This window comes from Tachysurus vachellii, chromosome 1, assembly GCF_030014155.1.
Source record: "Tachysurus vachellii isolate PV-2020 chromosome 1, HZAU_Pvac_v1, whole genome shotgun sequence".
Classification (NCBI taxonomy): domain Eukaryota; kingdom Metazoa; phylum Chordata; class Actinopteri; order Siluriformes; family Bagridae; genus Tachysurus; species Tachysurus vachellii.
Window position 1 is genome coordinate 35626415 of NC_083460.1, and position 27607 is coordinate 35654021.

The 27607-nt window shown below is 38.3% G+C and overlaps 1 protein-coding gene across 2 annotated transcripts; it reads left to right on the forward strand.

Moving 5' to 3' along the window:
- Positions 1-1234: 1234 nt before the first annotated feature.
- On the forward strand, positions 1235-26823 carry LOC132855716 (myocyte-specific enhancer factor 2A-like). Of its 2 annotated transcripts, none has more exons than XM_060884887.1 (11): positions 1235-1402; positions 3562-3644; positions 14720-14889; positions 18856-19059; positions 20728-20865; positions 21796-21955; positions 22674-22730; positions 23467-23621; positions 24781-24898; positions 25021-25138; positions 25988-26823. In XM_060884887.1, the coding sequence occupies exons 3-11, from the start codon at positions 14836-14838 to the stop codon at positions 26286-26288; spliced, it is 1305 nt and encodes a 434-aa protein (XP_060740870.1). In that variant the 5' UTR covers positions 1235-1402; positions 3562-3644; positions 14720-14835; the 3' UTR covers positions 26289-26823. The 2 variants fall into 2 exon arrangements, with proteins under 2 accessions (XP_060740870.1, XP_060740879.1); XM_060884896.1 differs by having other exon boundaries at positions 21817-21955.
- Positions 26824-27607: the final 784 nt, after the last annotated feature.

Genomic DNA, 27607 nt, shown 5'->3' on the forward strand with positions numbered 1-27607 from the left:
ACCCTGACCAAGATGGAGCAGAATGAATGAAGCACTTAGCTTGTATATAGTCAATCAGCCAAGGCAGATTTTGTGTTCAATGTCTCGGGTTGTTCGGAAACTGGGCGGATTTGATTTTCCCCAGAACATTCATTTATACTTCCCAAATAAATCAATTATCCAGGTCACATTTCAAGCCTGAGACAGCTGTATTAAATGAACTGTTCAAATTATAAATTTAAAGGATTTTTATTTAGCTCCTTAAGATATATCCTCATTATTCATGTATACAGTTTATATGCTGTCTGTTTACCTGAGCACTTTTATATTCCTGAACTTTCTATGACTGAAGACATTAAGCCCATTAACACATTATTATTAATATTATTATTATTATTATTATTAGTTATAGACTTTAAGTGCTGTGTTGGACTTTATGAGTTTGTGTTCTTCTTCATCTCAGTAACGGTTAAATGGAATCCTGGGTATGAAAATTCCCGCCAGATGCACGCGCCCGTTCTAGAATATTTCATTTCTTTCTCGAGCACGCGAGTGGAGTCGTGCTGCACGTGATGGCGCGTGTTAACAATTTAAAACTCTGTGGCGCCCGAGAGAAGAGAGGGAGAGGGAGAGAGAGAGAGGCAGAGTAAGAGAAGGAGAAAGAGGGAGAGAGACAAAGAGAGAATAAGAGATGGAGAGAGACAGAGAGTAAGAGAAGGAGAAAGAGGGAGGGAGACAAAGAGAGATAAAGACAGAGACAAAGAGAGAGAGAATAAGAGAGGGAGGAAAGAGGGAGAGAGACAGAGAGTAAGAGGAGAAAGAGTGGGAGAGAGAGACAAAAAGAGAGAGAGAGAGAGACGAGAGAAAGAGAGAGAATAAGAGAGACAGAGAGAGAATAAGAGAGACACAGGGAGAGAGTAAGAGAGACAGAGAGAGAGAATAAGAGAGACAGAGAGAGACACAGAGAGAGTAAGAGAGGGACACAGACAGAGAGAGTAAGAGAGAAAGACACAGAGAGAGAGTAAGAGAGAGAGACACAGACCGAGAGAGAGAGTAAGAGAGAGAGACACAGACCGAGAGAGAGAGTAAGAGAGAGAGACACAGAGAGAGAGAGAGAGTAAGAGAGAGAGACACAGAGAGAGAGAGAGAGTAAGAGAGAGAGAGACACAGACCGAGAGAGAGAGAAAGAGAGAGAGACACAGACCGAGAGAGAGTAAGAGAGAGACACACAGACAGAGAGAGAGAGCGCGAGACAGACTGAGGGAGAGGGAGGAGGCTCGCGCAGCATTAGCGCCTCAGTGCTCGGCTTGTTAGCTTCTAGTTAGAAGAGAAGCGCGCGAGGCCGTTTTGAAGAATGGCTCAGGACGTGTTTCGATCCCACGGTTTCACTCGTTAACGTGCCTTTGTTTCTCAGCGGAAGACGGTAAGTAAAGAAAGTAAGAGATACTGGAACTGTTCTTGTGTGTCTGAGATTCAGTAAACCCGCTTTCTTTATGTCACTCATCCGGTGTCAGTGGTGAGTTGGAGCTCGTGCGGTGATCCACTTTACTCAGGGATCTGGCGATCTGGTCACTGATACCGAGCGCGTGCCCGGGTTTTCGACAGTATCGAGGGATTTCCGACTGCTTCATAATTTAATTGACTTTTCCTCATTATATATTTGAGCAAACTTTGCTATTAAAGTTTAATGAATATTGTTAAAATATCAACATCATTTAATATAAATGCAGATATCAAAGATTAGAATTTATTCATCCTAATATGTTCCTTTAGGATCCATAATTAACTGTGAGGTGTTTAAAGTCAATTAATTATATAAGGAATCCAACTTTTTTCCAGTCCAACTTTATTGTATGTGTCTGTAATATTACCTTAAATACTTTTCCCCTTAAATATCTTTAGAACAATGAATCTTTCTCATATAAACTACTAATTTTTGAAAAAGAATGTATTTTTTTTATGTCTATCCATGTTAAACATTACCATCGTGCACTTATATCCGGTTTACGATATGGCGATATGATACAGGGTGAATTATCAGGACCTTGTAGTGAATTTATACACTGTATATTACACCAAATGTGCTTAACATATCATCATCTGACACGTAGTGCTGTGAGATGGTGTAAATACTTTCCCACAAAAAAAAAGACTCGTGCACGCCGACTGGACGTCTGGTATTGCCATAACATTATTACGTTAACGCGATACTATCTTTCTACAATGAAAATGTTTTTCGATTTGTTTAACACCGACTCCACGATTATGTATTAATCCCTTATGTGATGAGGTTGTTTTATTATTTCAAACTTTTAAATATTGTGTTTTGTGAAAACGTCTTTTGCACAGACGCTCGCATTGATCTTGCGGCTGCATTGATGCTGATGTTTTATTCTCCATCCGCTCTGTGCCTCATTAATGATGTAGTTATAACTGGCTTCACCAGAAATAAAAATAGTAACAAGCCTTCAAGAGCCTTTTTTTAGATTCGTGTGGTTTGAAAATAGCCTCGGCTTTGAGTGTGTTTGTACACTGTGTTCGTTATTCCTGATGCTCCCTGAGGTTAATAGCCGTGAGTCTATTACATTAGGGCTGAAACTCACGCCGTCTGCTCGAGATTTAGAGCACAAGACCAATCTGATTAGACTGAGTGATGCCTGCTGCTAACAAATGACGTGCATGTGCTAAATCATGAGGTAGCACCTAGTATAACACAAGCATATAACTGTACACCGAGTTTAAATTCACTTCCACTCATTTACATGTAGCCTGTGATGGGCTAGGACTATTTAATGGTCTTTTATCATTATCATCTAATAAAATTAGGCTTGTGCTGATGATCAGTTATATATTTTGTGTTGTACCACAATGCTGTCGAATTCTTGAAACTGATTGGTCAGGAGGAGGTGATCGTTTATATTAAAGCATAATTCCTTATTGCTTCAAGAATAACAGGTAATTCACAGGGACATTAATCTAATCTGGCCATGATCTAATGTTTTCAGTATCACTGACACAGTGAAACATTCTCTAAGGATTTGTTTATTTTACATTTATTGAAGGTGTCTCGAGTGTCAGAGCTGAAGTTTAAAAAAAAAAAAAGCTTTCTGCTTTTTTCAGTAGCAAGCTGTGATTTTTTTTTTCATAGACATGAACAACTCTGATTACTTTTTAAAAAACTTTTTTTTTATAAAGCCATTTCAGAAGACCAATGTTTTGTTTGTGAAATGTATTTTTTCTGTCTCTCTTCCAAACGAAGGCTTTTACTTTCATCAGAATCTGACAGATATTGCAGATAATCAAAGTCTTATAATGATTACATTAAAACTTACACTCATTGTAAGGTGAAGGTTTCTGTAAGGAGTCTCCAGTGTCAGTGCTTAGTAATAGTCAGAAGAAAAGCTGTTTATACAGTAGCTGCTATATAAGTGATAATACGAACTAACTGACTTTCTATAAGGATTTTCTGTAACATTGAAACAATAAAAGGATAAAAAAAATGGAAAATTAACTGTGTGTTGTTTTTGTAATATTTAAAACCTTTCTCTTCCTCTTTCTGTTTCTCTCTTTGTTTTCTTCAAGGTTTGTTACGAAGTTTGTAAGAAGAACAAAGGATCATCCAGCATCTCTTTGACTTTCAGTATAACCTGACAAGACATTTCTGGGTAAGATAAGCTCGCATTTATTCATAACAAACACATTAGTTTGTAGACCAATGGTACTGTTTTACTTAAAGTATCAGGCACAGTATCATAAAATGATCATTTAAAAAAACACTTTATCAGATCATCACATTTAGATGACTGTAGTATTTACTGCAACTTTACTGCAAACGTATAATTCCTATAAATCTTAAATCTTATACAACAAACATGAAATATGATTAAACAGTCACATGGTATCCTTTTTAACCAATAAAATGTACTTTCTTGTTACACAAACACTTTTCAGCCTTAATTGACAAAGTAGTGCTTTGGGGTCGAGGAAGGCTTTTCTTTAAAAAAAAAAGATTTAAATCAAATAAAATAAATTGAATAATAAATGTCAACCTATTGTAGACCAAACTGAATAAAAGGTGTAAATGTTACATTTACATATTTATCAACATTATTATAAGTAAGTATAAATTCATTCCTGTCTCTGAACAGTTAAGGGGTCAAGGACCCAACAGTAGGCTCACATGGTAGCTCGGATATTTAGACCCGTTTTAAACCTTTCAGTCATAAGCACTTAACTAGTGAGTTACTACTGTTGCATAACAAATGGAGCTGAATGTTACCACTATCACTAAACTTATACGTGTTTGAGAATCATATATGTAATGCAATATATATATATATTATTGCATTTGGCCGCTTTAGGACTTAATTCAGCTCTGAATTTAAACATTTTCTCCCCTCCCTCTTGCCTCATGTTGCCTCTTCAGCTCTGAAACCAAACCCTCTGGCTGCCTCCTGTCTGACCGCTACGCCGCACGTTTGATGCTAATTAGGTTCCCCGCGAGTCAAAAACTACACTCAATAAACACAGAAATCAAATAAAATTGTCTCCAAATATTAGCTCCTCAATCTGCCTTCCTGTAGCCGTATGAAGCCAGCTTTTGTGGATTGGAAATAGAAACCTCTGTGCTTGCCAAATCAAGCTGTGTATTAGATCTGGAGGGCGACCTGAGTGGGCTTTACTGCCCTCACTGTTAAGATCCAGCGCTGGCGTCCGAACCCGAGGGATCGAGGTCTGGCACCGTGCCCTTGTGCGAGCTAAAAAAAAAAAAGCTTTGCACTTTATTACCAGTGTGCTCTGCCTGACCAGCGCTTAGCACAACTTAAGGAACCTGAAAGGGCTCTAAGGTGCAGGTCCTTGGGCAGTTTCACACTGCAAAAATCAGACTGAGGATATATTTTTCTCACTGACAGGAAATGATAGGTTTTGATATAAAACAAGAAATACCTTTCCCTCGTCTTATTTAGCATATTCTCTGATGTGGTAAATAGTCATGTTTTTGGACTGCCAGATTACTGTCAGATTCAGTTTCCACTTGCAATGGATATGTATATGTATATACAGAGAGGCATGTTTGGACTCAAACGGGTCTTTTATGAGAAAATGACTGAAGAAGAAACTAATGAAAATGAATAAACATTTCAGAGTATTTTGGAGCAGTTTGATTACATTGTAGTGCAGAAGCTACAATTTGTGCTTTCACTAGTAAAAATGAAAAAGTATTTACTGTTATTACAGAGACTCATTTTAACCAGTTAAAAAGTAAACAAAGGAAAAAAGAATAATAATTAAAAAATTTCCATGAATGATTGATATCTGGGTGGCACATGGTAGTGTTTCTGTTTCATAGCTCTGGGGTCTCTGGTTCAATCAGGGAATATTGTGTGGAATTTTGCCTGCGTTCAATCCACCCACAGACATGTTTTTGGGAGGTAGGAGGAAACCAGAGAACCCAGAGGAAATCCACATGGACATGGGGAGAACATGCACAGAAACTCCATGAAGAGAGAACCAGAGCTCAGGATCAAACCGGGGATACTGGAGCTGTCATGTGGTGTTAAACTCATAGGATGGCTCATGTTTCTTTATTGTAGATTATTTATTTAAATATTAGGAGCTAGTGCATACAGTTTGCTTAGCTGCACATCATGGAAAATCTCTGCTTCTCCTGAAAATCTTCCTATTTAATAAAGATAAATATAAGGTGATCTCTTCAAGTTACATCTTAAATTTGTTCATCACAGCTTTTGATGTGTTAATATAAAGAACATGTTTTAATTAATCATGCAGCAAGCAGCTTTTAAAGCATTGCCTTTTCACTTGTCTCAGTGTCTGTGCTTCATTCTGATGATTGCTCAGCCTTGCTTTACTTCCCGACTTGTTTCGGGGCCATCACTCTTTTGACCTTGTATAGAGTGTGGCTCAGGACTGATCTAATTGTCATTCGCTAATCCTCTTCTTCAGACCAATCCTATTCACTCTGTTAATAGCCTGCACTGAGACCTTTGACCTTAGAGGGTCAGACGTGCACCAGGTGATGTCACGTTGCATCGCAGGAGTAATTCACTGAAACATGTAAACGTTGCTAATTACAGAGGAGGCCTGTAGCAGACTGTTTGTTTGTCTTTCTTTAGTATTTGTAGACGACATATTCTTTGGAGATGGATTGGAGATGGAGTTACAGCAGATTTATATATATATATATATATATATATATATATATATATATATATATATATATATATATATATATATAAAATAAGTTGATCCCTCTGGATTTTTTATGTGCTTTGGGACTTCAGTACCAAAAAAGTGGACAGATGGCAAAAAATGTAGTAGGCTTAAGTCTACTTAAAGTGGTGAGGACATCTGTGATGGTTGTGTGATGATGGGACACTATATTTTGTACACTATATCTCAAAAAGTATGTGGGTGCTTGACAATGACCCCCATACATGGGTGTTCCCCAAAATGTACACAGTTGGATACATATGACCGTCTAGGTTGGCTTTGCTTGCTGTAGTGTTAAAATTTCCCTTCTCTGGAACTAAGAGGCCTGGCCAAACCTGTATCCAGCATTACAGTGCCTCTGTGCACAAAGCAAGCTTCATGTTTGAAAGGTTTGGAGTGCAAGAACCAGACTGAATACCTTTGGGATGAACTGGAACCCAGGATTCCTGACCTGACATCACTGCCGGACCTCATTAATGCACTTGTGGCTGAATGAACACAAATCCCGAAGCAATAGTCCACCCAAGAAAATATGGGTGACGTAGTCAAGTGTCCATATACCTTTGGCCTTATAGTGTGCCTCCAGGATCTCAGAAGTTTACTGCTCATGTGTAGCAGAGTCACCAACACGACACGTGCTTGCTCCACCCTTACGCCATATTGTTGTGTGAAATCTCCACATAATATATAACTAAGTTTTATTTGGTTAAAACTTTTTTATAATAGAAAAAGTACAGCAGAGCATTATGGAGGTCTAATAGTTTACTCACATCGTTCTTATTTTGCCATTGAGATATAATGCCACTGCTCAACCCTAATAGATTGATTGCTGAGCTGTTGGTAAATATTTAGTTTTATTTTTCACTTTTTCTCTTAAATGAGAATCTTTAACCTTCATGTGCATCTCAGACTTTGAGGAAATAGTGTTCGAGTTTATACAGAGAGAACGAGGGGGTTGGAGCACGGTGTGTGTGTGTGTGTGTGTGCGTGTGTGTGTGTGCGTGTGTGTGTGTGCGTGTGTGTGTGCGTGTGTGTGTGCGTGTGTGTGTGCGTGTGTGTGTGCGTGTGTGTGTGCGTGTGTGTGTGCGTGCGTGTGTGCGTGCGTGTGTGCGTGCGTGTGTGTGTGTGCGTGTGTGAGAGGGTGACTAGAGCACAGAACTGCGTTTACGGCTATGCTCGCAGTCGGGAGTCTTCAGCTCTATTTACTCAGCCTTAACATGAAAAGGAGGCTACTCAGTGTGGAGAGGTCCAAATTTCAACTGGAAGGAAACAGTAATCCAGTAATCCTGTAAAATCCAGGGGATAGTTATAATTAGGTCACCAAATCAAACGATCTGGTAAAGTCTGAAGTGGTCAGACGGTGTTGGAACATCCATCTGGTCTGATCGAGAGCCTCTTTAAGATGTCTTTTATTTAATTCAATTCATTTTTATTCTTATTAGTATACACTTTATTAAACCAAATAGCTTGATAAATGAACCTTAACAAACCCAGCTCAACATCGAACATTAAACTCGACCGGTGCAGCATAGTATTCGTAACCCGTTGTAAAGTTCTTCCAGTACTTTATTAACTCCAGTAAAGTTTCTTCGATGATCTGTTGGAGGCTGAAAGCATCAAAGTTAAAATCAGTGCAGTAGCTAAAGCTGAAGCAAGAAAATACTTAATACTTGTATTAAAATGCATGACTCTTTTTTAAAATGGGGTTTGTACATAGTTGATTTTTTTTTTCTTTAATTTATTTAATATCATTAAGTATGTACTATGTACAGCCACAATTTCAATTAAAATCCACTGAAATTAAGATATTTTATTTAGGTTTATTTAGAAAATAAATGTACTTGTTTAAATAGAAAATAGCATTTTTAAATGGCTAAATCTACCCCCTGACTTCGCTTTGTGTCTCCTTTTTTGCCAATTTGTGTGGCAAAGATAATACTGTACATCCCGCAGCTGTCAGGAGAGACCTCAGAAGTCATGTTAAATACAGTATTAAAGTTCACTGTACATGTGAACGACATCCACAAAGATCATCAGCGACAGTGATGCACTAAGTAACAGTGCATTATTCGTGTTCAGAGAAAACGTGTATTCCAAGTGTTGTGTAGCGTATGTGTGATTGTGTAATTAACAAACAATCTGGGCAATTGTTAATAAATGCTTAAATACAGCAATAGGAGAGAACGTGTTACAAAGCTGTTCTTTTGTAGTTTGATGCAAGCTTCCAGTACTGGAGCTTTGCCATATGTAATTAGCTGTTTGTGTGCAAAAGCACACTGCTAGGTTTGTTATGTTCTTTTCTCAGTATAGCAAAACATGTCGTGGTTGTCACTAAAGTGCTCCTGATGTGCTAGAGATTTAGGTTGAAAAACGCTGTTGAGGATTTCTTTGTGCAAGTGCAGTGATACGAATGCTATAGCTGTGGAAGTTGCCTAATAAATCTGTGGAAGGTGCACCAGTGAAGAAGTTCTTTTAAATTCCCTGTAAATGTTTTATTTATGTTTTATATTGTTTGCTTTACTAAATGCGTTGATGTTTTGTACATGAAGTGCATATTTTATTTTGTTTAATTTGAAGTGCTAGGGGTTGCTAATGACACTCAGAAATGGGTAACTTAGCTTTATCGGTGTTTCCTTTCCTTGGCTTAAACCCTGACATCTGGTTCAGCTCTTCTAAAGAAGCGACAGAGACGGACAGAGACCAACGCAGGAACATTAGTGGGAATGTAATTGATGGAGGCAGCATATGGTTCTCTGGTCTAAGCACACGAAAAGTGACGGGCTCGGGGCAGCGTGACACTGTTTCTGTCATGAGCTCAGCCCCTTCCGAGAGAGAAAAGCATTATGTGCTGCACTAATAAAAGGTTATACAGCAGTTAAACCATGTTGTATTATGCAGAGCTAATTAGATATGCAGGTGTTCTTTATTTAATCTTGGAAAATGTGTAAATATTGTGGAATTTCTCAAGGCTGTGAGAAAGTAATTACACTTTTCCCGCCCTTCAAATTAAGCCCAGATGTTTTTAATCTTTTGTGAGCATTGCTTTGTCATTCCCCACTTATAGTGGAAAAGACTCACAGTACGCCTAATTAGTCAGCGAGGCCTAGCATGAAGCTGCCGTGCAGGACCGGGAGGGTGCCGTGTAGTTTATAATGAATCAAAATAAAATTATGATTTACGACGTAGGACAGACGTGTCCTCACCAGTGGAGTCACGCTATTCAGTCATGTCTCACTGATATCCTGTTATGCCAAATTAACATGCGTTTTGATCAGGATGAAGTTTAAAGCATGGAGCTTTCTTGACAGATTATTAGGTACAGTGATCTCATCAGAAATTAACTCGAGCACCAACAGAGTATAAAAGTTTCCAATTGTTTTGAAGTTTTGAGAATTGGAGTCTGCCGTTGATCTGAGTTTCGTCTGTGAAGGGTAAAGAACTTTTCCATCTAAACGTGCGTTTCATACAAAGTCAGGGTGTGAAGTTGGTCCGATTTTATATGGTTGGTGTAACTAATGATATGTTAAATGTTTTATGTATAGTATGAGTGTATAATAGCTTATATTTAAAAAAAAATTCTGTATATCATTTCAATATAAAAAAAAACCTTTGCACACCTTTAAAAATGAAATATGCCATGTTGTTTTTACATTTAATTACAATTGTTTTAAAACGTTAATTATTTGTAAGTTCTATTGCAATTATTTTGAATAGTTATTTTTTTTAATCATTTTGTGTTTAACCACACAAGCTGTTTACCTGTTAATTATAGAAAAAGATAATTAGCAAACAATATGGTGCCATCATGTGGTACCAAAAAAACAGGCACAGATGCTGTGACACAAAACTACAAAATATAAAGCAATAATAATTAAATTAAAAACAAGCTAAGATAAAACGTACAAAGACAAAATGTACAAAGACATACAGATTGAATTGTAGTGTCCTTCAAAAATTTGTAAAACAGTCATCTAGGTTTTCTGCTTCTTTTTACATTTTAAAAATCTTGAGTGGTTTAAAATAATAAAAGATTTTTTTAAACAATGAGCAAGGCTAGGACTTTTCAGCTCATGTACATAGTATGTAAAATGAATGTAGATCCGAATGTAGATGCTTCGTGTCATGTTCTGCCTTCACCAGCCAATCAGAAACAAGATCAGACAAAATCTTGTACAGTACACTGACAATAGAGTGTTGAGTTAAAAGATCCATCTTTTACATAAATTGTAAATTAAAATGCGTCGAATATTTGATTAATATTCAAGTACTTTAAATAATTTTTGACTTTTTTGGCCAATAATCTTAATATGATGTATGGCATTTTGTGCATGACAGCAAAGAGCTTTCTACACTGGCAGATACTGTATATGGTGCTCACACACAAAATAAAATTCAGTCATGAAGTCAAAGAATTCATTGTGAACTGAATCAAGTTTTGTATTTTAACTGAATGTAGAAAGTTGTTACTTGCTGCATCCAGTACATTTGTATTAGTTTGGGTTTAGTTAGTATGTGATACTGGAAGGGATGTGATGGCTTCATATCTCTCAGAGGAAGCACACGTCCTCCCAGACCGGTGCTAGTGAGCGGAGTGAGTTGGGAATAAATGGAGTACTCAGTGTGTATAGTTTCTGTGCCGTAACTAAACTCTCAAAACTGTTTGCATTTTCTCCTAAATGCCTCTTTCTGAAGCTGTAATCGCGGAGTTAGTTCAGCGTGCCAGCTCCGACGGGTGCAGAATTTAGAGCACTCGTCCATTTTTAGAAAAAGTATAGCCACTTCATAGCGATGGTTAACTGTGGTTAATTCAGCATACAGTCGTCAGTGTGCTCAAGCGTGCTGCATCCATTTTCCTCCAAAAGCCCATGAGTGTGTTTATGAGCTGAATGTGTATGAGATTACACCTCCCTTGTGTAGCTGTGTAAATAAACCACGCTGCAAGATAGAAAACCTAATCGACCCTGGGATGCTGATATGCCAAGGAATGAGATGTAATCAGGATGTGTGGCTTTTGATAAGATCATTGTAGTTGTACCGGATTAGATTTGTTTAAAGAAAGTGCTATTCAAATCACATGTTTTGTATTTTCATGGTCATTGTCCTTCCCATTTGGCCCATTTGATGTACATGAGTTGGCAGATTTTTTTCGTCTTACTCCCAAGAATGCATCGAGGAACGCAGACGTGAGAGTCGGCTTAGTTACAAGGAGCTTCTCTTCCAACTTTAGACTGTGTGTACAGTAACTGTAGTCATACATGACACCCCTTTTTTTATTTTGAAAGAGCTCCTTGTGGCCAGTTCAGGGCTCTCGAATAGCGCAATAGAGACACGTTTGCAAATTCAAATCCATCTGATGCCACAGCTATCTGTGACCAGAGGTGAAAGAGACAGTATCTGGCTTTGGAGAGGGTCGCTGTTGCTTTTTCTCCTGTCATTCACAGTAACAGTAGCCAATCATGAGTGTCTGTGAGCTTTGGTATAGAAGAGGGCAGTTAGTGCTTTCTGACAAATGCTGGTCTTTACCTTCTCCAGCTGGTATCAGTTGTGAGATATGGAAACATCAGCTACTGGTTTGCAATTAACAGTGACTAACAATTTTTCAGATATGGAGTAAAAAAAATAAATAACCAAGCGTATAAAATGTAGCCAAAATACATGTGGAAATTCTCATGCATCCCTTAGTTACCACTAACGTGCAAGGTATGACAAGCTCATGATTTACAGGCTAAAATGCTGCCAGTTGCTGCTGCTTCATCTCAGGAATTCTAAACCTACACGTTTAAATGTTAAAGCCTTTTTTTTTTTTTTTTTTTACACGAGAGATACACAGTCCCAGATCAGAACACTTGTGAGCTTATTCACAGATTGTGAAGCACATGTTTGTGAGCTTTTTTTCTTCTTCTTCTAAATGACAGCATGTGAGGTGTGAATTACGCTTATGGCAATGGTTGTTTTTCACACAGTGGCAGGAATTCACACACAGCTTGAATATGTGAACACAACTGCTTGTTATAATATAAACCACTACATATAAAGTACACAGAATTCAAAGCCTAAAATTCGAATCTGCAGAATTTTTGTATTGTTATCCCAGAGTTAGTCAGTCAGCCTCGGTGTCTGATGTTTGCCTCTTCTCTTTTTTAAGCTAATGAGGCTAATCTACAAGACTAAGGAAAGAATAACATTGTGCGAAATACATAATACCAAACTAAGTGCTGAGGAAGAAAGTAATTCATAAACAACACAAACTTTTCCCCATTTTCTAGTCTTACAGCCTGATCCTGAAATGAACTTAATTGGGTCCTTTATATGTCATAAATCTACACAGAATAGGGCAAAATATAATTTTAAGGGGCAGGGTGGTGCAATATAAATACTTGCAAATTAAAAAAACAATTGTTCTGATGTGTTAATGCTTTCTAGAGAAATAACAATAAAGTGCACTTGACTTGAAAAACATAAAAGTTTCTATAAAACCCCTGAATTAGACCTCAATATAAAAGGATCTGTTCTTGGAAGATCCTGTAGTTTGTTAGAGAACATGCTTAAACAACCAGCATCATGAACATTGCATAACTATCACAACATTCCAGGACAAAGTTATGGTATTCATTTTTTTTTTAAATATTAAGTTTCCCCTTCCTGTATAACACCATGAAATACATTATAACAAAATGGAAAAATACGGCACAAATTTAACTCTGGCCAAATGGCAAGGTAGAAACAATCAGGAGGCCAAGTGTAACTCCACATGATGCTACCACCACCATGCTTCACTGTGTGGATGATGTTCTCAGGGTAGATAAGTAAAATGTATTTGTTTTTTCCCCCAGATCTGTATTATAGGAAAAAAAAATTTGTTTAACAAAGTATAATCCTGATTATGTACAGTTAAGTGCTAGTTTGCAACATTACAAAATGTGGAAAAAGTTCAGAATGGGTTGAATATTTATGCAAGGAACTTCAAATGGGTCAGTCTATTATTTTACAACTAGATGAGCTTTGAGCCGTGTGTGTAAAGTGTTTTCACATTATGCATACCTTAAATCCTACATTCACAGTTATCATGTAATCTGCTATCCTTTCCATGGCCTTCTGAATTGAGTTTGTCTTCTCACTGCTCAAGAAATACCACAGTTTTTTTACATTATGCTACAAAACAGCGTTTGAATTCATAGCATACAGTACATGTGTGAATATGCTAATTATCTCTCCGTTCTATTTCAGCCACACCCCGTCATACTTAACCACACTTGGCTGTCCTGTTTAATGGCATCTCATCTGTTGCCCTGGTAACGGAGGAGATGAGAAGGAAGGTGTGAAAACGGTTGAGACTGAAGCTGCTGTTGCTCACTCTAACACACCCGAGATGCGATCGTCTCTCACAGTTCAGTTTCAGACCACCGACCGAAAAAAAAACATTCGTCAGGCGCCTAGTGTTAAAACTTCCAAATATAACCCACTGTTTTCATCTGACATTTTCAATTACATTCAGAGTGCAGTAAATTCCTGCAGCTCCTGCTGACTCTCAGAACAGTAATTACTGTGGAACAATGGAGCGTCTGCAGGACTCAGTGTGTGGGATGTTGCTGGTTTTTTAGTTGAGGTTGAGCGAGATGAGTGGAAAATGACATATTACATTGTAGGCACACTTGGCTTGAGCCGCTGATTATGCAAGTATTGCTCATTGTTGGACGAACTTGGCGTCCTCATAGAAGGCTGCTATTGTAAACCGTGGTTCGGTTTTCACACCGCGTAGGAGTTTGAGGAACCATAAACTTTCACGCACAAAGCTGATCTCTACATTTTGCTTTGATAATGAAGTTCAGTTTGTCTTTCTGCTCTCTTTTTAATAAGTCTTTTGGAGGCACTCCATTCACAGGCCTGGCCCTAGCTAAACTCTGTGAAGTACCTGGCTATTCATTATCACAGTGTACAGTAGGATGTTCTGTGTGCATTCTCACTGAGACCATAGATCCAGTGAGCTGAATGTAGAAGTGGTGACTAAAGTCAAAATATAGCTTGCGCAGGGAAAGCTATGCCTGTTCACAATTGGGTTACGTGCGTACTTAAATCAATTATCTGGGAAACACATTCCGATTATGCAAATTACCTGTGCATTGTTCATACCTTTGTCAGATAATTGAGAAGAAGAGTTCAAGGTGTGGACTGAAGTAGGAAATAGTGTTTACTGTCAAATATAATGTAAAATCAAGAGAATTTAAAAGGAAAATAAAAAAGCCTGCTATGTTTAATCTGATTCTGAATAGGAACAGACAAATAATAGGAGTCTGTTATGTTGCCAGGATGTTGCTGCTAGTAGTCTTAATTGTAAGTATGATATTAACTACTGCACATTTGGCTCGCAATACTGCACTTAACTCAACTATACATGACCTAATGTTATCATATGACGTGACTTTCTCATCCTTGATGCACCACCAAAAAATCAGGTGTATTTTTAAGGCTAGCAAAACAAACTAATCAAAATTGATTTTTATTTTTGCAGTATTTGGATAAAGCCAGTGAAAGATCACCTTTTTCTAATGACACACTAGCGGAGAAAGGGTTCACAAGCAGATTACACAGAACTCCAGAAATTTGTTGAAGATCAAGCTGGCGAGAATGGGCCGGAAGAAGATCCAGATTACCCGCATCATGGATGAGCGAAACAGACAGGTGAGCTACTTATCTTTAAACAGAACATCAATATGTCAGTTAATACCAAGGTCACAGGCAACACTCATCTACTGCCTACTGTAGTCTGTAATTGAGATCATAAACTGTTAGGCTTATCTTTATGCTTCATATTCTGCTGCTAAATATTTTAGTTTATTTAGCAGAAACAGCATGAGAAACCACCTTTCTTACATGTACACTATATGGCCAGGAGTTTGCAGACCACTAACATTCACACCCATATGTGGTAACGGCTGCCACAAATTTGTAGGATGACTTCATATGCTGAACTAAGAGAAACATTTTACTTGAACTAAGAGTCCTAAACCTGTTCCAGCATGACAATGACCCTGTACATAAAGTGAGCTGTATGAAGACATGGTTTGCCAAGTGGAACTCAAGTGGTCTGCACAGAGCCTTGACCACAACACCGGTGAACTCCTCTGGGATGAACTGGATCTGACTTCATTCCAGGCCCTTGTCACCCACTCAGGTCACTCCAGTACCTGATCTCACTAACACAAACGAGGCTGAATGATTACAGATCCCCACAGCAATGCTCCAAAATCAAGTGGAAAGTCTTTGCAGATCTTTGGAGTTTATTTACTTTTAACAGTAAACTAACACTTAAATAAGATATATGTGGCCATGCAGTGTAACTATGCATTACATTTCCATTAATATACGAGGTTTGATGGGCACATCAGAGATGCAGTGGGAAAAATCTTAATAAGGAATCACATCTGTGTACCACTGTGTCCTGATATGTTAGACTCTTGCTCACTAACCCCTCTTTTTTCCCTGGCTGGTTGAAGATCGTATGAGGCAGACTGACTCTGTGGCACTGGGAGGAGGCTCACCCACACACACACTGCATCTCTTGTCCCAGGTCTCACTGGACCTGCTGTCCCCGTGCTGTGGTTGGAGTAATTAGAGGAACGAACGGCTCCATATCTCTCATTAGCCGTCAGAGGCATATAGTCTCTCTCTCTCTCTCTCCCTCTCTCTCTCCCTCTCTCTCTCTCTCTCTCTCTCTCTCTCTCTCTCTCTCTCTCTCTCTCCCTCTCCCTCTCCCTCTCTCTCTCCCTCCCTCTCTCTCCCTCTCTCTCTCCCTCCCTCTCTCTCTCTCGCTCTCTAGCTTCCTCTCTCTCTAACCCCTGATGGCCATCACTCAAAATGAAGCCGCAGAGCCAAGCTGGAATTCACCCAAGCTGCCTTGTGCTCTAAATATAAACCCTCACACCAGCACAACAAACCCTATCTTGTCTGGAAGAGCTTGAGTTTGGTTTATTATGTGCTTGATATACACTGCACCCTTTTTAGAAATGAAGCACCTCCCAGACCAGGCATTGGACTCCCTCAACTACTCCCTGACTCAACCATTTACTCCCTCAGCCACTTGCTTACTTACTGAACCACTCACTCACTCACTCACTCACTCATTCTCATAACCACTCATTCACTTACCCACTTTCTCACTACCACCCTCATCCGTTCACTCACTTACTCTGTCATCCACTCTCTCCCCACTTCCCTCACTCAACCGCTCACTCACTCACTCCGTCATCCACTCACTCACTCACTCACTCACTCCCTCATCCACTCTCTCACTACCTCCCTCATCCATTCACTCTCTCACTACCTCTCCAACTTCATCACTCACTCAATCACTCACTCACTCCTTTAAACACTTACTCATTCACGCACTCACTCACTCACTCACTCCTTTATCCAATTACTCACTCACTCACTTATCCACTCTTTCAGCCACTCTCTTCCTCACTCACTCCCTCACCCATGCACCCATACACTCACTCATCCGTTCACTCACTCACTCACTCCTCACACGGACTGACTCATGCTGACTCAAGATTTTCAGTAAGGTGGCGCTTTAACTTCATATCTTTTTTTTTTTACTGAGTAGCCTAATTAACTTTTAATTATAAGACACTTTCTCATCTGAATGACGTCAAGGATTTACTGCACCCATTAACCAAATGCCTACAGCTAGAAGAGTATCTCACATTATAGATGGCTTGAAGAAGAGACATGTCTTTTCTGTGTCTGAAGGCTGTTCATGTAACATAAAATTAATAATATTCATGAATATTATATGATTTCATTCCACTCTCACTTCTCCGTTGTCTTATTAAGGCTTTTAAACAAAGGAAAAAAGACGAAATAACAGGAAAGCTTTGAAGTGCAAAACTGTCTCAAATAATAATAAAGAAATCAGTAAGAATCAAATCATTTGGCTTGAAAGCTTGACAACTCCGTTACAATTCAGAGAACTCTTTTTATATTTGATGATATTTGTTTGTATTTTATGTCATTTATCATTTATTTTCAAATAGATTACTGTATGTATATCTAATTTTTGATTTAATTACTTTTATTATTTTCAAACATCATTTTTAATTCAATTACCTTTAATTAATCTTTTTCCTCCATAAGATGTTGCTGTTGCAGTTTAAAGCAAAGCCACCTTCACATATTAGACAATTATTATATCTAGAAATATTGAGGTGAATCAGACCAGACCTGTGTACCTCAGGCTGGTGGTGGATTTGTACAAGGGTAGGAGGCGGGTTGAGAAGCAGCAGGGGTACTGTGTAAATTGCTGCTTCAGATCTGTGGCACTGTGCTCTTGTTATTGATATAATTTAACATGAACACAGGTTAGTCGGCAGCTGAACGCTTATCTACTGTATATGTGTTTAATTGATATTTATAGTTCATTCGGTCATGCAGATAGATTGACACTTTAAGCCTTATGGAGTAAGTGCATAAATAATATCGCAGTGCAAACTGTTAACACATTCCTGATAAATTATATTTTTAGCCAACATCCTGTATTTAATATCCCATATTATTCTCCACGGAAATTACCCCAAAATGTTCATCCCTCTGCAACCTTACACTCAGCAGGCCACAAAGTGCTGACAGCAAAGTCAGGCATCATTGAAGTGTTATGAAATGCTGAGCGCAGGGATTCATAACAAGCTAAACTGCATGGCTAGAGAAAGGCCAAAAAAGTGCTTTCCTTCCTAAATCGTGCATTTGTAAAGTAATGACGTGTACCTGTCTTTCGCGATGAATTTGATGGCACCAGCCCAGCGCAGATGACAGCATTCATGCAGCGCTGTACCATCCGCGCTTCAGCACTGAAGTGGTGGCAGGTTTAGCATTCCTCAGGGAGGGGTGATAATTGGCAAGGAACATGACGAGATCTGGCAACCCTGACAGCTGTGCTCTGTCACACTGGCGCGAACAGAAGAGTGGAACTGGGTTCTCGTGACTCTCTTAATGAGGCCATTACACACTTATTATCTCCAAGGGCAGGACGCTGCAGCATGAACACGAATTTTAGAGTCTAGAACAAGTACTGGGTGTGCCTGTCTAACTGCTGTAGTGTTGAACGAGCACAGAGAGAACACCAGCACATGTCTGTTGTACAAAATAGGGTTTAAAAGTAATAGTTTGGCCAAAAAATTAGCATGATCTTAAATTGAAACTTTACTTTAACCTGTAAAACTTTTGTGATGTCACCCAAACCACGAAATCCCATGACTTACATATTGCTTAATTATTTCTTATGATTTCATTAAAAAGATCTCTTGTAGCTCTGGTTATTGATTGGTGTTTTGCAGACTTTTCAGGTCCTTAAGCAACAAAAGCTTTTGTCACTTTATAGTTTTTTGTTCTTATCTTATCTTATCTCTGATTGCTCTTCATGTAGGATCCGTGTAGGTTTTCTTGGTTGTGGTTGCTTAGTGGTTAAAGAGTTAAAGGTTGTGAGTTTGAGACCCAGGTACACCAACGTACCACTTATTTCAGTTATATAAAATGAGATCGAATGTGGTTCTGGATAAGGGGGTCTGCCAAATGACAAATGAAAATCCTGAATTTCACACTTAACTATAATATTCCTAATAATCCCATTTTTTCTGTTGTGCTTGACTGTAGGTGACCTTCACTAAAAGGAAGTTTGGCCTAATGAAGAAGGCGTATGAGCTGAGTGTGCTGTGCGACTGCGAGATCGCACTCATTATCTTCAACAGCTCCAATAAGCTCTTCCAGTATGCCAGCACAGACATGGACAAGGTTTTACTCAAGTACACAGAGTACAACGAGCCTCACGAGAGCCGGACTAACTCAGACATTGTCGAGGTGAAGGGCTGCATGTTACACAGATCTACAAAGTTTCAAACTCAAAAGATGTTTAAAATATTCACTGTTATATCACCTTCCTACTTTGAGACCAGTAACATATTTCTTTCCATGACGCACCAGCTCTGATTTTGTTTTACACCATGTGAAAAAACACTGAAAAACTGTGGAAAAAATGGATCTACATATTAGGATGAAGCAGACAGAAATGCAGTGTGTGGGATTGCAGTCTGTTTTTGCTGCTGCTGCAGTACTGTATATTTGCTGCACACTCCATTCTTCTCTTTTAGCTCCGATGCTTCAGTAATTAAAGATCTGTCTGTCAGTCAGACTAGTATCATTTTGTTGCATTTCTCTGGCCATCCTGACCTTCACAAGCATTTGCTCCACTTGCTATTAGCAAATTATCTTGTCCATTACCGTTTGTCCTTGCAAGTGCGGTTTCATGAGCCAGTACTCTCTGTGGTTCTCATGCAATTGCTGCTGCTTGTTAAATCTAATAAATTTCATTTACAAGGATGTTTCATTGATCTCTTCTAGAGGAGGCAAACAGTTAAAGTTTGTAATCAGCATCCTGAGACCTATATATTATTAGCACAGGACATTAGTGTGCTTTGGATCCAGAAGAACTTCAGAAGAGTAGTTTGAATCTGTGACTTTTTTTGACCAGTCACAGAGATCATTTTGAAGGCTGAATCTGGCAGAAATCAATATGTACACAAAATCAATATGTACTGTTTGTTACGCCTGTTGGGACTCGTGACCAAGACGAGCATACAGCATCTCTTACTGTAAGTCATGTGTTGACGAACACATCGAAAGGAAGTGCTTCTAATTGGTTGACTCTAAAAATAAAGACCTAGTGCTGTCCAAAATAAACACACGGAAACCTGAGCTGTGTTCAGCCAAAGGGACTTGGCAAGTGATTTTGGCAGACCCGGCATGTATTTGCCCACTGCTAATGGTGCATTTAAAAAAATAAGAAAAAAATCAGATGAAGGCTTTGCACTGTATCTGTTGCCTTTATTTTCTATATTTTATTTTAATACTGCAAGTACAGATTCAAACAATTAATAAAAACACACACTTACAAGTGAAAATATCTTATGCTAACTGGTCTTGTTCTGATGGCAGATCATCTTGAATGTCCCAGCGCTCTGTTTGGTCAGATGATATCATACAGCTGATTCTAATATGATATTGTTTCTGTACTAACAAAGTACACAAGGATTTGTATGGAAGGCACTTGATGATAGGGTGATCTTTTATTTAACATTTTTAGAAGGAGTCTCCAATGTCAACGCTTTGCATTCGGAGGAAAAACTTTTCCGACACTGGAACGTTTTAATTAAGGAGAACTTTGTGGTTTATCAGTAACAAAATAAGCTCCGTTGTCATACAAATTTCAAGGAAAGAAAAAGAGAAAGGTTGTTAAGGGAACGTTCACAGGCACAGATAGGTACAATTTTTCTAGTGAAATGAAGTTGATGATGTTTATAAATTATAGTAGATTTGTAGGAAAACGATACAGAGATGTAGAGATTGGTTCTCTTGTGTTCATCTTTCAGTAGACTCTGTTCCAGACGTTTGTAAACATAGGACCTACTTACACTAACTTGTGATAACTCGTACTGTTTATACTTTTTCTGCTTCCTTTGTCTCCTCCAGGCTCTTAACAAGAAGGAGCAGCGTGGCTCTGAGAGCCCAGAAGTGGACACATGCTCTTATGTTCTCACTCCACACACAGAGGAGAAATACCAGAAAATTAATGAAGAGTTCGATAACATGATGCGAAATCATAAAATGGTATGTTCTGTTACAGAAATGATGTCTCTGCATTATATAGTGCTCAGTTACATTACGTGAACTATTATATGAAACACCACAGTTGAATTCTGACAGTAGGTCCAGTACGTTTCAGTAGATAATGGTTTGAATAGTAAAAGCTTACACTTTGCATAATCTAGGCCTAATAGTGAAAAAAAATATAAAAGAAAAATAGAGAATCAGTAACGTGGAAACTTTCTGTAAGGAGATGTTAGGTGTCACAAGTTTGAAGTGTCTTTTAAATACATCGTTCATCTTCGATATAGATGATAGAAAGGCTGGTGAGGGAGTGAATGTTTATATCTGCTATAGTGTACAAGTCGCCTCTGTCACCTCCGGCTTGCTCATTGGGGATAAACACAAACGTCTAATTTCAATCTTGAAATTTTGTATTATATTATTCTTTATATAATATTATTCTTTTTTTGTATTATGTTTCTAATGTTCTGTAAAGCTGCTTTGAGACAATGTCCATTGTTAAAAGCGCTATAGAAATAAATTTGAATCGAATTGAATCGTTAACAGGAACTAAAGTTTCTACAACAATAAAATCTAACTATAAACAAATAAAACCGACGCATGTGACGCATAAAAATGACACGTGTCATTTGGAAAGAAATATAATAATTATAACTATATAATAATTGTTGACAAATTGCTGTTGTATAACATGAATAAAACACTTTTGAATGTGCTGTTATAGGTTATTGATTATATTGATATGTATATTGGTTATACAATAATCAACCTCTGGTTAGTCACAGCAGCTCTGCTTCATGTCAGGCCACATCACACTAATCATGTTGTTGATTATTTTTATATAACAGCACACAGTGTCACATTTTATACCTTCTATAGCTTGTTCTAACTGAATTTCTCAGTACCGTGACCACACCGGTTGTCCGACAGCCGGCGGTTTTGTCTCAGCAGAGCTTCTCCATGCCTCTGACACTGCCAGTCTCTGAGCACGGTGTCCACTCCTACAGCAGCATGGGAGCTCTGAGTGAGGCCGGCATGCTGTCTCCATCCTCCAGCACGCTGCACAGATCTCCAAACACACGGCTCTCAGGTCAGCTCTACACGAGGGAAAATATGACTTGGCACTATTTTTCCTTCTCACTTCAAATGTAGTCAATGAATCAAAGCGTGTTTAGTGTACAGAATGTGCTTCTGTAGTTTTACGTGTGGAGACTAAGGTGGTAATGTTTTCTTTTACTACATTTTGGTTTTATATGCTTTACTTTAACAATTTGCCTCACACTGTGTTGAGTTGTTCTGTATCATAAAAAAGATTTGCTAACGTGGTTTCAGACCCAGTGTGACATGTATTAAAAAAATAATCATCTGTAAAGATAGACCAAAGATTATCACTGAGCTAACAACAGTAGTCACAGCCACCTTGGAACCAAATCACTTTAGTTCTCAAAACAGTGCTTGCACAATGCTAAAACTGGTGGCTTCTGTTAATTGTAAGCAGCATTAGCCTCAATGTTTCAGTGGAAAACTATTTTTTTATTCCATGTCTTTGGAGCAAACTACATTTAAGTAGGAAATTGATTATTTTGTCAGTGCTATGCATCTTCATGTTCTCGTTGTTTTCTTTTTAATTATTTGCGTGAGACAAGTGGACGACAAGTGGAAAGCCTGGACGACAACGTTTCATTACACCAAAGCAACAGTCTCACTATCTTGTAACTAATGACCTAAATACTGTAATAAACAGAATGTATGTGTGAGGAAATAGGCAATGGTTTTATGTTTGTAATCCTGTTTTATGTGTGTTTTAGCGGGTGTCCACACTTCCTCAGATCACGCACCCAATGGTGTGCACTCTGCTTCAGTAGGTGAGTTCTTTCTCTCTAAACTTTGACTGCATGTGATTCATGTTTGGTTATTTAACTGACTTCAGTCTGGATTTAACTTCACTCTCATAATTGAAGAGTTGAATTTAATACTTTAAATTTGTTTCCATGATATTTATGTTTTAACATTTTTAAAAGCTAAAGAATAAAACACAGACCGATGGCACTGTTGTAAGATTTTCTATTTTGTTAAGGAAAGATTAAACATGTGAGCTTGCAGGATTTGACCTATTAAAAATAGATATTGTTTAGATTATATAAAGTGAGTGTGTGTGAGTGTGTCTGTGTGTGTGTCTGTGTGTGTCTTTGTTTCTGTGTGAGTGTGTGTGTGTGTGTGTGAGTGTGTGTGTGTGTGTGTGTGTGTGTGTGTGAGAGAGAGAGATACTGTAACTGGATCCACTCTGTCCACAAGCAGTTACCGAAGATGAATGAATGGTTTATTAGATCACAAATGGCCCATTTTTGTGTATTTGGTCATTATACAATGGTGGTTAATTAGAATTATTAGACACACTTGATTAATCTGATTAAGGAACAGGATGATATTTATTCTGATTTTTATATTTAAAGTATGTGGAGGCTTATAATTTACAGCATGTAAGAAAATATTCCTTTCTGTTGATTGAACTGATGAAGTACAAACTGATTTGTTAACAGACTGACTAAATAATACTCCTGTCCCTCTGCTCTAATGTGTGTTTTCTGTGTGTCCTCTCAGTTAATGGCTACATTAGTGCTCAGGGAGAGAACAGCATGGGCAGAGGACCGACAATTAAATCTGCAGCACCCCCTACAGGAAACCTTACAGGCATAGGACATAAGCCTGAGCTCCGAGTGCTCATTCCACAGTCCTGTAAATTATCACCATCTCTGGTGAGATCCCTCGTGTTTATCACTAAACTAATCCTGCATTTTTTTTTTACTTCTCGTGAGAAATCATCCTACAGAAACCTTCATGTGAAATCTCTTCGAATTGTTCACAGTTCTTATTAGTACAATGTTGACTGAAATGTGTATTTAGTGCAGAAACATGCTTTAAGACATGGATTGAGGTACATATTTATAGAGCCATTGCTATCATGATCAATCTTACAGTATAGCAGTACATTCTCAAAGGTTGTGTCGTCTTGTAGCTGAAAAACTTTACCTATTTTCTCAGATAATTTATAATGCATCGTGTTTAAAGAATTACTGGTTGCTTAATACAGAACCAAACACTAAGATAAGGTTGTCTAGTAAGCAGCATTCTTTTCATTTCTTTAAATTATTTGACTCTTGCAAGCAGCCAGAGGAGGAAGAGGGAAATTTGGTAAGTTTAAAGATAAATGACTTTAACTCATTTTCTCATTAAAACATCTAGAGGACACAGTTGGTACAGCTTATGTCCTGATCATTAATTTCAGTTTGGTGCATTAGAGCAGAAAGAACATTAAACTATGAAGTGTAGTTTAACATCCAGAAAAGAACCGGGAAGCCGCTTGGCTTTATTCAATGGGTGTGTAAAGTTTTCTTTCTAAGTCAAAATATTTTCAAATAAAATAATAAATAATAGGCGTGCGTGAATGCAATTATTGGTCCATTAGGTTTAATTTAAGTGAACAGCTTAGGTTCACTTAAATAGGTGAGTTTCAAATACTTTCATGCTTTAAGAGAAAGATTGTAAAGATTACATTCATTCCAAAGTCAACAGTTTCCTGGTTAAAGAAACACATAAACTTTATGCTGAACCCAGAGCCAATGACATTTTACCAGCGTGATTGAAATCTTTATTCACTTTCAATTTTTACTCTTTCTGTGCCATTGTGTGTTCCCAGAGGAATGGTTTTATGATTGTAACCCTGTAGAATTGATCTAAATTAACGCTTACAAAAAGGAAATAGGAGCTGAGATGTTTTCTGACTTGTTCTATGTGGTTGTGACACCCAGGAACGTTAGATTATTTTTATGCAGGTCAAATATTTTTCGTTGTACACTTTATTTATCAATAACAATTTGTACATTCTGAGATTTCTTTGTTGTACGTGAATTTCAGCGGATAAACAGCCCACCGTCCAGCCAATCACTGAGCACACAGGTGGTGTCCATGGCAACACCCAGTATGCACTCGCAGGGCCTCCCATACCCTGCTATGACATCAGCATACAGCTCAGGTGTGTGCACATTCAGCACTTTTAACTACAATTGTTACCCCAAACACGATGGAGTTCACTTTACTGAAGCCAAACAGATGTTTTATTTGTGAAATTTATTTCTAATCACTAAATTCTTTCAGATTATGGCTTAAACAGCTCAGAACTCGGTAACCTACGTGGCTTCAGCATGTCAGACAGCCTGACTTTGGCTTCAGGGTCACCATGGCAACATACTCAGTCAGCAGTTATTTCTCAGGGGTGAGTACTCATCCATTCATCCCTCTGCCAACAATCCATCCACCCATCCATTCCCCCATCTCTTCTTCTACTCATGTATTCATTATTCCTCTATCCAGTTCAATTATTCATTCAGTCATCCGTTCATCTGTGCATGTATTCATTCCTCCATCCAGCCATACATTTATTAATCTATACATAATTCATTCGTCCATTTTTTTATCCATACATTTATTCATAGATGGTTGGAAGGATGCTTGCAAGTGTACATGCAGTCCTACCTGCATCTACCCATCTAACTCACCATCCAATCTTCATCCATTCAAACTTATGTCCATAGATATGTTAATTACTCCATTATCACCATCTACCCACAACCTCATTCCTTTTTATTAATTAATTTACAGATTTAATCATCCTTTCATTTTTTCTTCAGTACACTTATTCATTCATCCATATAAAAGATGTGTGGTTTGATGTTTGCAAATATTCAGTATATGCATTAAAGAAAAAAAGTCTAGCCAACTGTTTATTTGTTTTTCCATCTGTTCATGGTACAGTACATCCATTTATTGATGTTCCCTTCATCTATCACTTACATATTAGCTTTCCATCTCTTTGTACTTCCATTTATTTGGCTGAACCTTTGTCCCACCATTCGCTCAATCATTTACACCTCAATTGGTCATTTGGGTTGCTTTCTATCCATCCATCCATTCTTTTGTTACCCATCAATCCATCCATCCATCCGTTACTTATTCATCCATTCTGTTGTTACCCATCAATCCATCCATCCATGCATCCATCAGTTTAATTCGATAATAGTAATCAGAGTAATCACAAAAATATCCCGTCTTTTCTTTTCTGCAGAGTCTCTCGCTCCTTATCCCATGTCACTGAGCCGTCCTGCAGATCTTCTCCAGTCATGGATATAAAAGCTGAACCTGTCTCTCCCCCGATGGCCTTCCTTTCTGCCCCTCCCTCCTCCTCTCTCCACTCTCCAGCTGATAGCCTTGCCTCCTCCTGCAGCTCATACGATGGGAGTGAACGAGAGGAGCAGCGCAGAGATGCCCAATCTAATGTGCCCACCCCCTGCCAGGGCAGTGGCCCACCAGAGGGCATCAGGTGTCCATCACTTAAACGGCTGCGCACAGAGAGCTGGGTGACCTAGCATTCGGATTAGGATTTGGCTGTTTGAAGGAAAGTAAGCAGGGAGCAAATCGTTTGGTCACTATTTATTGCAAATAACAGTATTGCCTTTGTCCCTTTTTAGTATATGTAGCAAAAACTATAGGGACATAGGACACAGGAAGGAAAGTGTCTTGAAGGAAAAATCTTCTTACAGGGTTGTACAGGGATGACTTGTGATCAAGTCATACCTTCTTATCAGCAGAAAATGAAATTAGTGAAAAGCCTGTAGGTTGTTTTTTTCAATCAGGGAATGAAGTTTAGCTTTTAATGAGATTTGTAGTATGAAATCAAGCCAAAAGTGTTTGATATTTGTAAATGTGTCTACAATATTCTTTAAGGGTCTTCAAACTGAAGCATGAACATGAGCCAACAATTGCCTGCTTCAAAATATACTACATAATGCTCTGGGCCTAGATTATTTGCAAAGGGTGTTTTTGTTCTTTTTTTTTTCTCATGCTAGCATATGCAAACAAACATGAGCATTATTAAAATTCATTGTTCTTTAAACTTAATAATGAATACGCTGTAAATGCATGCTGTAATTAAATTTTAGTGCAGGAGAGTCGAACTCAATATCCAGTTACTACAACCTTCCTGAGGTTCAAGTGCAATAAGGAGTTAAGTGTGTCATTGTTCTGTGATTACTTTTGTCACTAATGATGCTATAAGCCATGCTGAACTCATCTAATCTGCACTCTGGTGAAGTGCAGATCCATGGTGCACCAAGGAAGAGCTAAGCGTTTAGGACACGTCGTCGTCGTCACGTGTGACATTTCATACACGAACGCTTTGAGATGGTGCAGTCACTTCACTATATATAAAATTATCTCAGATGATTAGCACCATCTGTATCCATAACATATTTTCTTTTCATCATAAAGGGCCTAGTGGTGCAAAACAGACAGCCGATATTGTATTTGCATCAGTGTGGCCAAAGGGAGCATTAATGACTCATAGAGTGTGCAAATAAGAACACTTCTGTATGACAAAATAATAAAAGGGAATCTCGTGGAATTGTGCGGATTTCATGGACACACACAGACAAGTGTTTGATTCGTGACACTCAAGTGTTTGATTTGTGACAAAAGCCTGTATTGAAGGAGTTCAGCTCAGGTTATTTATTGTACCTTTTCAGAAGATCCACCATCCAGCGTGCTCTCTGCAGGACGGTTTCAGCACCCAAAGGTTCGGTTGCATAAACAGTATGACCAAACGTTTGTGGACACCTAACAATCACACCTGAATGTGCTTGTAAACATTCCATTCCAGATTTAGTCCCCTATTTGTTGGTATAATTAC